Raw genomic sequence first — 14537 nt, forward strand, 5'->3', positions numbered from 1 at the left:
TTAAAACTAAAAATATTTGTTGTTTGTCTCAATAAATTGGGTTAATTTAAAAATACAGTGGTTAAATGTAAACTTTTTTTTTTCTATTTCTCTGCTTTAAAAAAGGTTATAAAAAATTGTCAATAATTATCGATACCGAACGATATGAAACTTTATATCGTTGATACATTTTTTAGCTGCATCGCCCAGCCCTATTTTAGGTACTAATTTGTACCTTTAAGGTACCAATATGGACTCTTTAGGTACAAAGGTGTGCCTTGTGAAAAGGTACCACCCCAGTGACAGCTTCTGTACCTTTTTTTCTGAGAGTGTATAACCAAACTAGTGTGAGAATAGCTCATTTATGTAATATTATTTTCAGCCAAATCAAAGCTCTGTTTTTAGCATGATTGAACTGTTTTGTGTATCTGTGTTCTCTAGTGTAAGCACCTCCTGGCTGCCTGCCTGAGTCAGGCCATGGGTTTGTGGCAGCAGGAGCAGGTCTCAGATCAGCAGATGACCCACATTCTCTCAGGGCAAACTGAGGCCAGCACATAAATAACTGATCCTGGAGTAGAGAGAGACTCTGCTTAGAACACCCGTGCAGGAATTTAGATATCTACAGGTGCATCTCAATAAATTAGAATGTCGTGTTCATTTATTTCAGTAATTCAACTCAAATTTAGAATGGACTCATCTTTTGGGAAATGTGTATTTAAATTAAAACCCAGTATTTTTTTTTTAAAGAGAGATGATCTGTCGTAGAATATTAAACATTGCTGTGAAAGTAAATAAATAAGCAGAGCTATGTCTCTAAATACCAGATGTTTGTGTATGCAAAATACTTTATCAGTTGCCAGAGAATGTACATCTGTTCATTGAGCACGATGGCATTTATTTTTGGAGTTTCCGTTTGTTTGAAGGTTCGGCACCCTTGACTGACTCTCAGCAACCAACTATGAGACCACAAGGATAGTTTTGAACTATTAAACATTCAAGTAGCTGTATTTTATCATGCTTTCTAAAAAGAATAAATGAATGTCATAAGTTGTTTTTTACAGTATATATTTTGCATTTACTGTATATTTAGCATTTAATATACAGTATACATTTTGCCTTTATTCTGTTGTAGTCTTATTGTAATTCTAATTCTGTTGTAAACATCCTGTGGTCAAAACATGGCTCTTTATAAGGATTTTTTGTTACAATATTCACAAGGTATCTTTTTTAATCGAAAAGTTAAAGGAAGAGGTTTTGCTAATTTAAATACTAAAAATGAAACGAGAAAGAACACAGAAAGCAGAACATACTGAAATAGATGTATGGATATGTAATGTGTCTTTCTCCACCTATGCTGATATAATATATGTGTCAATTTCAGTTTCCACGTTTTGTGTGATTGCGTATCCAAACCTCATCTGTCATCCTGTAAGATATTACTTCCACCATATTCAGCGGAGGGTTTGGCAATGGAAAATAGAAACCTACATTGCATTGTGCAAAGTTTACAACCTGACTAGTGCTTGCTTGACAGTGACACTGGTTACATTTTCGGTCTGTGTACAATTCATATTGTATTAGATTCTGCACATTTATGGATGGCAAACTGTAGATAAACTAAGTATCAGTTTTTGCAGTGTGTTTAAGTGTTTGAGAATGTGGTATTTAATAATGAGATTATTAGTGTTTATAATTTAGGGAACTGGAATATGGTAACCGCCAAATGAATGAAAACAGTATATCAGCTCGGCTAGATTCTTGGACTTTGTGGCTTTGGCTCTGGTAGAAGTGTGTTTATTTGAACAAAGGCTGCATGTGCAGTTTCTCACAACACACACATACAGACACACTTTAGTTCTGAATAAACAGCTGCTGATATTCAGCAGCACAGTTGAGCTGAGCTAAAACTGTCCAACTTTCATATAAAGAGGGCACAAAAGATATATAAACATCTTTTATTAATAAAATAATTCACCATACATAGAGATTTATTCATGTTAAATAACAAGACTCCATTTTGATGCTAAAGGTTTTTGTCATGAAACTATTTTCTTTCAACACATACAAGAGAACATCACCGTGTATGTAGATAAGTGACAAATACACACATCAAAAACATACACATTTAAAAGCACAAACTCTTTTCTGTTTGCTCCAAAGGCAAGAATAAAATTCAGGTGCACTTGACTGGTTAAGAAAAGGCCTTTTGTTTTACTGCTTTCAACAGAAAGTACTTCAGTAAAGGAATAAAACATCAGCTAACACAGTTGCAGTGCAGTACAGATTCGTCTCTATTGGAATGTCCAAAATGTCTGGCTCACTCCTTTAGTTTTAGCCCTTGCAAACAGTAACAAATATCTGTACATTTACATCATTTAGAGACTACAAAACACCAAAATACTGCTCAAGAACGGCTTTCTTCCCCTCAATAAATAGAAACCGTTGGCACAGCTGCGGTTGGGGAAGGAATGTCACTGTCAGGGACAAACACATCAGTGCATCTGTCAGCTTGAGTCAGGTACCAAAGGAATAGTTCACCCAAAAAGTATAGTATGAGGAGCTGGAATTTGGACTAATGAACATTCACTCTGGACAGGGTTACAGAAATAAAAATCAAGTAAATGACAAAATGTCTGCCAAGCATCACAGTTATGGGGGAAAAAAACACACAAAAAAATCCCCTCAGATTTACTTTAGGATGACCATACATCCACTTTTTCCCAGACATGTCCTGGAGGAGGACATATGGTCACCCTAGTTTCACACCTGGACACAGTTACAATTCACGACCAAAAAATCATATACATACATTCCCTTGATTTCAAAATGACTTCTAAATGTGGGCTGATTAAATTATGGTCATGTTAGACCATAAGTTATGTGTCCTTATTTTTAAAATGCTTCAGATAGCCAATAAACCAATAGCTACATTTACATGCCCTCAAATAATCCGTTTATAATGCCTAAGTCGGACTGAAACGCATTCATGGTAACGCCTCAACTGATCTCAATGAGTTGGATTGAAAAAATTGTAGACCCAAAATCCATTCAAAGGCTGCATTTACACTGCAAGTCTTAATGCACAGATCCGATCTTTTATAACAGAAAATAACGGTAATTTTCATTTGTTAGGCTATTTTATCTGCAGCTCGTTAGAGGTAGAATTCTTTAGTGAAATAAAGTAGCGCCAAGATGATATTTATTGAAATTAATTCAAATTAATTAACGAGAGAGAAAGAGAGAACGCGCGAGCGAGTGTGAAGTTTGCGAACAAGTGAAGCTTGTTGGATTAATTACAAAAACTGCTAAGTTATCACCTCATTGCTGAGATATATAATGTAGCTTTCTAGCTGTTTTATAAAATTCACGGGGCAGGGGTTGAAAACCAGCTCCTGAATGTACAATTTCTTACCTATATAAAGTTTCCATATAAATAAAATGCGAGCACATACAGCACACTAGTGCTGTGTTCGATACATCAATACGACGGTGTATCATCACAGAGATTTGACGATACGAGTATCAGTTATCACCTCATTGCTGAGAAATATAATGTAGCTTTTAGCTGTTGTTTTTATATAATTCATGGGGCAGGTGTGGAAAAACAGCTCCTGAATGTACAATTGTTTACCTATATAAAGTTTCCATTTCAATAAAATGCAAGCGCAAACAGCACATCGGCATTAAAACACAATCTTTATGGGCAAACATGTCGCCCTCGCATTGGGAGTTCTGCAGGGAATCGGATATTTGTGTTTAGAAGTAGGTCGGATGTCCAGATATCGGATATGTATCTGATTTAAAACCACATTTGGAAGTGGCTCAGATCGGATGCGAAAAAAATCTGATCTCATGTGGATTTTTGTGTTTACACACGTGCAACAAATTCCGATCTGTGTCAGATTTTTTTTGTGCCAGTGTAAATGCACCCAAAAGGGAACTCGGAATCGGGTATTTGAGTCAGTTTCAAAAACACCTTGTGCGGCGCAGTGCCATGATGCGAGTGTGTTTCATTACTTCTTATTTCTTATAAACTACTAAAAAAGTTTGTGTTTAGTTGTAAAAAAAAAAAAAAGTCTTTTGACAGCTTTCTTTTTGGTTATGTCATCAAGGTAAAAAAAGCACAACGATGCTCACTGTAGTTCCAGTGACTTTATCGCGGTGTCTTCAGTTCTGAACGGAGCGGCCGATCGCTGCGCGTGCGCTGAAGTTTTGTGTGGAATGCATGTAATGCACATGTAAACAAATATGTGAATTAGATTGCATCTTTTAGGGTTTATATAAACAGCTTTCAGAATCTTAAATCGGATTGCATTCATTCCGATTTACAAAAAATGAGTGCATGTAAATATACCTAGTGACTTGAGTCTAAAATCAACTTATTATAAAAACCTAACAATGCAAAAAAAAAATTGATGCCAAAACAATCAAACATGCACAAAAAGACATTGAATATTGAATAAACCATCCAAACATCAATAAAGTTTTTTAAACCGAGCCAAACTGGAAAAAGTGCAAAAATGTTTGATGTTGCTTTAACTTTTTATGACCAATGCTCAATAAAAGAAGAGTTTTAAGGCATTGACATGACCTACACTTGGTCTGGTTAAAGCATAACCTGACATAAAAAAGGAGTGTAAGATGTAAGTGTAAGATGACACACTAAATATAGCTTTATTTTGCCTATTTAACTGGACAGACATATAGTGGAGGGAGAAATAATTGGTGAGAGATGGAGATTGGGATGAGGAAACCTACTTCTAAAATGGGATGACTAAAACCTACATCTCCAAGGCTCAATGTCTGAGGAGCATGTGCTCTAATCACTGTGCCAAGAGCTCTGAGCCTTTAATCATTTTATAATCATAATTGCGATTCGTCAAAATGTAGTCTAGATGAGCCAGTAAAGGCACTGATGAATGAAGAGCAGACCTCTCTCTAGATCTGTAGTTATACTGTAACGGTGGTTGGTGATTAATAGAAGAGAGTGGCAGTATTGACACTACAGATTGTTATAAACTGTCCAGCTCTGGTGGTGACACTGTAAATCTCTCTCCAGAGGAGACAGTCTTTGCTCCAGGTCAGCTGCTGTTGGTTCGGTCTGGGTAGTTTGTCACAGTCAGACATTCAACAACAAACTGATTCCTAAGGGCTGTGACACATTAGCAGACAGAAATCAGAAATCTGAGGACACTGATATTACAGTGAGCTCCAAACATCTCAGACCACAGTGAAAACCTGGGATTCAAATCTAAATTAAACTAATAAACAGGTTCTAAATTGAACGTTTTTCTTCTACTCTTTGAAAAAGTTTAAAATATAAGTTTAAACAGAGAACCTGAGATAAAATGAATATTTCAGGTTCTGCACTATTTTATTTTTTTTTGCATATTAAGTAAGTATATGAGTGACATTGATAATGTGAGTCTGTATAAACAATCAGATGTTCTTTCAATGAAGCTCAATTATGTTCCTTGGTTCATTTCAAATCATACTGGAGAACATGACCATCAGGTTTGACAAACTTAAGAAGTTCATGCAGCTCAACTTCTGATAATATAATGAGTAAGATAATACAATGCAGAGTATAAAAAAGGTATTTTCACTAGTTGTCTCAGGTTTTGGACGCATTGTGTAGATGCAAGAAAGAGAGTGTAATGGTCATTTAGTAACAGACTGACCCAAAAAGTATTTGTACACTTCAGCAACATTTAAAAATGTCTGAATGTAATTGCATTAGATAACAAAACATCAAGGTGGCATTTATTTTAAAGAAACATAGCTATGTTTTTTAGTTATAAACTATAAAACAATATGAAATAAAAATTCAGACAGAGTATTGTGACACTTTTTGTTATGTAATGCAACACATTTTGAGGTGAGCCTGTCCAAATACTATTGGGGTCACTGTACAGTGTATCTGTGGGAGTCATTTTGGTCTCACATATGAACTTGGGTTGGGTTGGGTTAACTGAGCTGTGAATGGACAAGTGGTGCCTTTTGAAGTGATGAAAAAACTGAAAAGTGGGGTAATTTTTCATATTTGGCTGTGCACAAAATCGTTTTTATGATTTCTTTCTATTATGGGTTCTTAAATTTGCTTTTACCTTATGTTCCTGAGCCGTCTAAACCAGCCGTCTCATCTGTAAAAAAAAAAAAAGCAACAAAAGAAACTAATACATTCAAGCATTCGGAAACGGTTTCTTTGTGTTCCTTGTTCCATGGTGGCGTATTCAGCTGATGTGCCTTATGAATTCAGCTTGTTCCTCTGAGCTGTTCTACAGACAAGAGATCATTAAAGATTTAACTAAAGCTGCCCAAAATTACGGTTTTATTTTTCTACAGGATCTTCGTGTAGGTTTCTCATACATGGTTCAGTTCAGCACTTCAGAGGCTCACCGACCGCTCTTAGCTTTCATTCCTGCGCTAAGGCTTGACCACAAAGCTGCTGAGAAAGTTTCTTAGTGCTTGGAAATGCAATCTGAAATGCAATATTTCCACATTTGTAGTGGTAGAGTTTTTTTTTCACAGTTCAATGTTAAATCCTCACAATGTTCGATCGTGTCCACAATGGCTTCATGAAAAGTGGGCCCTGCTAGATATCATCTTAATACAAGATCATGCTGTTTGCAGTTCTTTGGTCTGTAAACATTTCTCATATATTTTGACAAATACATCTAAAGTAGAGGGTCGATGGTCATTGTAATCTGGTCTCTGTGACGGCTGCTTCCATTGGAGCTGCGATACAACTCATCCCGTCGACAAAAGAAATGCCTGTTCAGAATCTTCCTAAAAGTGACTCTGAAGTCCTGGATGCGGTAGGCGTAGATAATGGGATTGACGGCGGAGTTGGCGTGCGAGAGGATGATGGCGATGTTCATGATAAAGATGGGCTTTTCCAGCTCGCTGTAGAACAGAGTGAGGCAGTTCAAGATGTGCACGGGCAGCCAGCAGAGAGCGAACAAGCCCACGATGATGGAGAGCGATTTGGCGGCACGAATCTCCCGCTGCAGCAGGCTGTGGTGGTGATTCTCACCGTTACTCACGCTGCATTTGAGCTCGATCTGACGTAGCTGTTTACGCGCCACCGTGAAGATCTTGACGTAAATGCCCAGCATGATGAGCAGAGGTGGCAGCACGCAACCGAAGAAGTTGAAGTACACCATGTAGCTCATGTCCACTACGTTCTCGAAGAAGCACTCGAGGCAGCAGCTTTGCAAGAAGCCCGTTTCCATCTGAGCGGCATCACTGCTATTGCTGGTCTGTATAAAGCTGCTTTCGTTTCTGGAACAGGCCAAGTCTTTACGGTTCCAGCCCACGAATGGAATGAGTCCAATGATGAAGGATAAGATCCATAAAATGGCAATGATCTCTCTTGCCCTTTTCCCTGTGACAAGCTCCTTATACCTGTGCAGATGAGTGGACGTAGAACAAAGATGATTAACTTGGCAAATTTTAACTTTGCTAAAATTTTGTCTTCTGATGGCTAAGTTCACTATACACTGGGGTCCAAAAGTCTGAGATCACTAGCAAAAATGCTTGTATTTTGAATTTACTTGCATTAGTCTGTACAAAGAGCCACATGATCAATGTCACAAATCTACTTTTTTTTATTAGTGACCTAGAAATATTGCAGAATATTTTTTTTCTTCATATTAAAGGGATAGTTCACCCAAAAATGATATTAGCCCATTATTTACTCACCCTCAAGCCATCCTAGGCGTATATGACTTCCTTCTTTCAGATGAATCCAATCGGAGTTATATTAAAAATTGACTTTGATCTTCCAAGCTGTTTAATGGCAGTCAGCGGGTGTTGCAGTTCATCAGTCCAAAAGAAGTGAAATAAAGCGCAGCCATCCATAATAAAAAGTGCCTCACACGGCTCCGGGGGGGGTGGGGGGTGAAGAAAGGCCTCCTGTAGCGAATCAATGCGTTTTTGTAAGAAAAATATCCATATTCAAAACGTAATAATCACTTAAATGTAGCTTGCGCCAACAGTTGTACACGGAAGCAGTTCCGGGCGGATGACGTATGAGTTCAGCGTTGCGCATGTGCCGGTGAGTCTCGTGAAAACCAACGTTTGTTGTCTCCTCTTGGCCTATATCGAAATCCTGCGACATTCTTCTTTACAAATCCTCGTTTTGTACTTCTAATTCGTGACCGTTGTTTTGTTTTGATTTCTCCGCTGCGCTTCCACGTTCGTCACTTCTGAGCGGTGCATGCACAAAGCCGACCTCATACGTCATCTGCCCGGAGCTGCTTCCGTGTACACCAGTAAGGGCAAGCTAGATTAAATTGATTATTACGTTTTAAATATGGTTATTTTTCTTACAAAAACGCTTCGATTCGCTACAGGAGGTCTTTGTTCACCCCCCGCAGCCTTGTGAGGCACTTTTTTATTATGGATGGATGCACATTATTTCACTTCTTTTGAACTGATGAACTGCAACACCCGTTGACTGCCATTAAACAGCTTGGAAGATCAAAGTCAATTTTTAATATAACTCCGACTGGATTCGTCTGAAAGAAGAAAGTCATATACACCTAGGATGACTTGAGGGTGAGTAATTCATGGGCTAATTTCCATTTTTGGGTGAACTAACCCTTTAAGACACATTTCTATGGAAGCTTGTTTCTGCAATGGGTTAAAAAACAAATAAATAAAAAAAGATAATTGCAACTTATTACATCACATTTCTGACTCCCCCTCCCCTCCCCACAAGTTTATATCTCACTCAATCAGAATTCAGAGTTGCTAGATATAAACTCACAATTCTCGGAAGTTGGAATTGTGAGATAAAAAGTAACGTTATTTTTTATTCTGTGGTGGAAACATAATTAGAAGATGTAAACTCAGAATTCAGAGACAAAAATCAAAATTGCAAGATGTAAACTCTGAATTGTGAGGGGGGGAAAAAGTTGAGTTTGAGTTTATATCTCTCAATTTTGTGAGATAAAGTTGCAATTATCTTTTTATTTAGGTTTTTTATCCTGTGGTGAAAACAGACTTTCATACATTTTTGCTTTAAATTAATCCAAATTCTAAAACTTAGTTTATTTCCAGGTTTAAATTGCATTTTGAATCATAAATTTCAGTTTGCTCCTAGAATTTTGGATCCCACTGTTTATATATTAATTTCATTAAATAGCAAAAACTTTCGGCCTCAGAGTAAAAAAAATATATGCATCATCTATTCTGAGGCAGGGCTTCCATATAAAACAGCCGATGCACTGTTCAAAATAAATGAATACACTAACAAAAAGAAAAGGCTGCTTTGTGGTTGTCATTAGGGATGTTCATTTCGGTTATTTTTCCTAACCGACAACCAACGCTCGTTAACCGACAAGATTATTTTAAATTAGAATTGAATTAAATTAGAAAGGATAAGTGTCTGTGACCTGTTAAAAAATACGAACATTTGTTTCCAGGGGATTAATTTTACATGCGCAAAAAGCAGCAAACAACAGAACATGAGGATTCACATGGTCTTCATTAGAGCCCGACCGATATGGGTTTTTTGGGGCCAATACCGATATTAGGGAGTAAAAAAAAGGCTGATACCGATATATTGGCCGATATTCTTTGTGTATATTATAGTACAGTACCAGTCAAAAGTTTGGACACTTTCCCATTCGTATGTCCAAACATTTGACTGGTACTATATATAGAATACAGTATAGACATAAACAGAATATATATACATAAACACATTTTTTGCAATGATCACTCAAATGTGGTGATCAAACACTTATAATTGTGACAGAGCTATGTAAGGGCATTTAACAATTTAACAATAAACTTGCGATGAGTGCGATGCACAAAGTAACGGGGTGTTAGTTGTAACACACGTGGTTTGAATATCGACAGGCTCATATCAACCGATAATATCGGCAAAACGATATATCGGTCGGGCTCTAGTCTTCATATCACATCACGCACCTGCAACACTTCTGCGAGCAGAGAAAAACATAATAAAGCTAGGCTATATAACGAATAAATAGGCCTATATGAGAAACATATTTTTTTACTTATATACGGTAATAAATTAAGAAAATGAAAGAAAAAACTGTGCAACAAGTAGCCTAGTAAGCAGAGTTTCGGTTCATTTTTGTGCTGCGCGAAAGGAAACAGATGACAGAAAGCGGCATCCTATTTTTCTTTAGGCTTATTTTACAAAAGCACAAAGATTTGTTTTTATTGTGAATGTACACAAATAAAGGCAAACCTTTTACAATTCCGATTAGCTTTAGGACTAAAAGGAGTAGTGTCCACTGTTAGAAGGAAAGAATTCAAGTGATTGCGCCGGCGCCGCATGCGCGCACACAGTTAAGCGTTGCTACCTTGACGATGCAGCCTGTTCATTATCATAATACAATACAGTCAGTTAAACATATGGAAAAAAAACAACACCACATCAATTTGTGCCGTTAAGTGTTATCACAGTACCGCCGTGATGTTATGCAAAACATTTACATAATAAATAATAATTTGCCATTCAAATACATTGCGAATACAGAAACATTTGATTTTGTGTGGAATGAGAGACCCGACGTTGGTTTCAGTTTCGTTTTAGCCTAAATGAATTCATTTTGGCTTGTCGTTTATATTGCTATAGCTTCTTATATTTTTAATTCTTGTTCTTTTCTAAATACTGTTAATTGAAAGGATTTGTTGTGGAGTGAGGGAACTAAAATAGCCTAGCTATGTTTACAGTGTTTATTATAATGTTTGTAAACATTTCGCGTTGGCGTTAGGCCTGTTTCTGAATGAAATAATAAAATGCGACTTATACGCGACTTATGTTTTTCCCCCCCTAAAAAACAAATTTTTTTATACGCGTAGGGTATTTTAACCATGCAGCAAACCTTTTTAAATATTTTGATAAATTACTGAAAAAATCAATAATTAAATGACTTTTTAAACCGTTTAACTGATTGTATTAATCGGTCAAAAGTCTTACGGTCGGTTAAACGGTTAAAATGAACATCCCTAGTTGTCATCAATACATAAGCAGATCATGTTCAGAGTGCTGTTCATGTGATGAGCTACACCTGTGGTTACTCTGATAGGACACCTGTGTGAACTTGAGGAGAACTGACTTCATACATCCACTAACAATCACTGCAACACCAGCTAGTTAAAAATCTTTGCAAAAAAGTAAGTTCTGACGAAAGCTTGTGCATCATTTCTTTGCACTAGCCATTAGATTTATGTTTTGTATATAATGTTATAAATCTGATGAACGTTTGTGTTCAACTACTTCTTGAGGTCACTGTGTATATATAGTAGGTTGGAGAGGGCAAACGAGTGAAGGGGAAGAGAGCTTCACATAAACATTGAAGTGACTGATGGCTCAAGCTTTCACTTGGAGGCTCTTCATCAGGCATCCTCAGACAGCTCTGATTCTGCTTCTACTGATGGACTGAAGTGACTAATGCCTGAGGTGCATTATTCATCACACCAACCACAACCTTTCTCAGAAAGACCTGGGCTGCCACAGCCATCAGTGATGCTGGCCCAGTGACAGATAGAGGGAGTTGGGAAAGCACTGACAGATAACATCATGTTGGACCGCAGGTAACGAACTACATTATCTTATGCAAGCATGATTACGCAAGTCATGATTCCAGTTCGAAGGGAGCTTATATGTTCCATTCAAAGGGCATTAAAGTGTGCGACACATGAATTTAAAGGGGTCATATGATGCTGCTAAAAAGAACATTATTCCGTGTCCCGGCCGGTGCGACGAAACGCGTTTAGTTGCATTGCATCATGCTGCATAAACATAAAACCCTGTCTGCATTTGTGATCAGAGAAATGACAAACAACAATTATTTACAAAGGTACATTATGTCATACTTCAAACACTCTAGTAAGTTTTGTCTGTGTGTGAAGACGCTGCAGGCAGTGGCGTAGAACAAACTCGTGAATGAATGTTCCAAAGTGAAGTAAACTTCAACAGATTTCCCGTGCTCAGGGACTAGAGAGCAATGAACACTGTGTAGGGACCCTGTCAAGAGGAACACATGGATGGAGCTCTCCTCTAAGGAGCTGGTTATCTGAAAATTTTTTTATCAATTTTTATTTACTTTTTTTTTTTTAAAGGGCGCAGGGATTGACAGTATCATGGCTCAACATGAAGAGCATGTGCACTTACTGCTAGGCCATTACTTTAACTTCTAGTTGTGCAGATTATTTTCTCCATCCTTGGCATTTTTGTAGCACATTTAATCCGTAGGCCTATTCTCTAATTTTTCTTTCTCCAGATGCAAGGACACATGATGTCATTGCATTTAGCTCCAAGAGCACAGTCTCCTTTTGTTGGACGCTTCTTTCAGCTTTAACACGTTTTTCTCTTTCTCAACGCCAGCTCTCCTCTACTCTCAGGGCACATGAATGGAGGAAAGAGTGGATTAGTTGTGGCATGACAACAACCCGCTAACATCCCCATCTCTCTCTCTTTCACCCCTTCATTCTATTCCACACAAAACTCCCTCCTCTAACCCTTCCATTCTTCAGCTGCCTCGCTTCCGCTTTAGACCACAGAGCTCTGCCAACAGGCTCCAGTTTAAGTAAAAACAGTTGACACAATGGATCTAAAGGGAGAAGGTCTCAACGGCTTTGCTCTTAACACGTGTGAGCAGGTGCATTAAAACAATAGTTCACTACATAAAAAAACAGCATTCCAGATATGTTGGAAAAAATGGGAAAGGTATGACATGTATGACTTTCTTCTGGGGCATGGGTTATTATCGTTAATTAAAACAAAAATGCTAATAATATTTTTGTTAATTGAAATCAAGCTGAAGGAAATAAATGGAAATAAATACTAAAACTCCCCACTGACTTTCATTATAAAGGCAAAAACATTCTATGACAGTTAAAATTATATCAATTATCTTCTTTTGTGTTACACAGAAGAAAGAAAGTCATCAATTACAGCATTCCACTTCCTTTGGAATGCCGAAGAAATTTGATTAGTAGTCCTAAATTCTCAGTGTCACTAATGGATTTTTTCCCCACTATTTAAAAAAATCAGTACGTTGACCTGTAATGCATCAGTAGTTCATCAATCCACTTTGTTCTCAGTTATTTATGACTCGATAAAAAACATTAAATGAGTAGTTCATCCGAACATGAAAATTCTGTCAGCATTTACAAACCTTCATGTCATTCCAAACCTGTATGACTTTCTCTTTTTTTTGCAGAAAACAAGAGAAAATATTTTGAAGAATGTTGGAATTTTGATACTTTTGTGAGCCATAGAAGAAAGTAAGTCATACAAGGCTTGGAAAGACATGAGGGAGAGTAAATGAACTATCCCTTTGAAGAAAAAAAATCTCAGAAGCATCTGGTTGTATATTAAAAACTAGGGGTGCTCCGATTGATCGGCTACCGATCACTATCGGCCGATAATCACGTTGGGATGTTTGATCGGCGGTCTCTAAAAAGGCCGATCTCAAGCTGATGATGCTGCCGTAAGAGGTTTGGCACGACATGCAGCGGCACCGTCTCAGTCTGTCCGGCGCGGGTGACATAATTATAATGCATATTTTTTCATTAAATAACTTATAAAGTAATTTGAAACCCTCGTGTGAGATGTAATTTCACAAACAGCGTGAGTGAATCACTGCGTGCGCGCTCTCTCTTTCTCTCTCAAAATACACAAATGGCTTCAAATCGCCACACATCGCGTCTGTCTATAAGCGAGCTGCGTGCTGCACAGTTGACACAGGAATTGTCACTTGCACAATCGAGGCAGTGTCACATCGTCACTAAAGTTTATAAATTGCATTACTTTATTCTTGCCAGTGTTTAACCATTCAGCGCTCGCGCGCTCTCCTGGAGACTGTACACTCATGCACACTCTCAGCACACACGCATAACGCCAGGTTCACATTACTCCGTTTGCAGTGCATAGGTGGTGCATATTTTTTCCGCGCTCATGTTAACGTAGGGCTGGACGATATGGCCAAAATTGATATCACGATATATTTCTTAATTTCGGTCGATACGATATAATTGTGCTCATGTTTATTCAACGAAGTCAAACGGCACAAATAAATCAATGTATGGGAAACTGGTAATGTATATCGAAATATCGGAAATGTGTTTAAAAATCATATCACCGTTATTGAAAAAAATTATATCGCGATACATATTGATATTGAATTATTGTCCAGCCCTATGTTAACGGATTAAAGCGTTCACCCTGCACACGGTTGTGGTCCAGCAGTGTTCAGGAGCGGTGCGTCTGCAGCAGTGCAGAGATCGTTTTCACACAGTCTATTGCTGCGCTGCAAGCGCTGAATTAAAGTAATATTGCATTGTTTGCAGTAAATATGCACATGGAGTGACACGAAAATGTAGTAATTACACCATAAATGCATATTATTAAAGTCTACTGTGTTTTACAGTCAACACATGTGGCCTTTTGGCTAGGTTTAAAGGGAAAAAGCACTTTTAGATAAACAAGGCAATAATAGATGGCGCTCGTGGAGGTAGGAAAACAAAGTTCTTTATGAACCGCAGGATTGCTTGTAATAAAGATTTCA

At 37.6% G+C, this 14537-nt stretch overlaps 2 protein-coding genes across 3 annotated transcripts in view; one reads left to right on the forward strand and one right to left on the reverse strand.

Annotated features, from left to right (window-relative positions):
* LOC107688637 (zinc finger SWIM domain-containing protein 7-like) overlaps nucleotides 1-598 on the forward strand; it is a 30811-nt gene extending 30213 nt beyond the window's left edge. Inside the window, exon 6 of the mRNA XM_016486353.1 lies at nucleotides 421-598. Within this exon, the coding sequence (XP_016341839.1) occupies nucleotides 421-537 (117 nt within the window). The 3' untranslated portion in view covers nucleotides 538-598. The remainder of the gene's footprint in view (nucleotides 1-420) is intronic.
* A 3993-nt stretch (nucleotides 599-4591) lies between these two features.
* LOC107688642 (adenosine receptor A2b-like) overlaps nucleotides 4592-14537 on the reverse strand; it is a 12561-nt gene continuing 2615 nt past the window's right edge. Inside the window, exons 2-3 of one of the 2 annotated variants that reach the window (XR_001634250.1) lie at nucleotides 6087-7386; nucleotides 4592-5131 (exon numbers count right to left, since the gene is read on the reverse strand). Coding sequence is in view for 1 of the 2 variants with exons in the window: in XM_016486354.1 (XP_016341840.1) it covers nucleotides 6657-7386 (730 nt within the window). In the remaining variant the exon portion in view is untranslated. Of the gene's footprint in view, nucleotides 5132-5846; nucleotides 7387-14537 lie in introns of those variants that run through there. The other variant, XM_016486354.1, reaches the window with a different exon arrangement.

The sequence above is a fragment of the Sinocyclocheilus anshuiensis genome, unplaced genomic scaffold (genome assembly GCF_001515605.1).
Source record: "Sinocyclocheilus anshuiensis isolate Anshui unplaced genomic scaffold, SAMN03320099.WGS_v1.1 scaffold805, whole genome shotgun sequence".
Lineage (NCBI taxonomy): Eukaryota > Metazoa > Chordata > Actinopteri > Cypriniformes > Cyprinidae > Sinocyclocheilus > Sinocyclocheilus anshuiensis.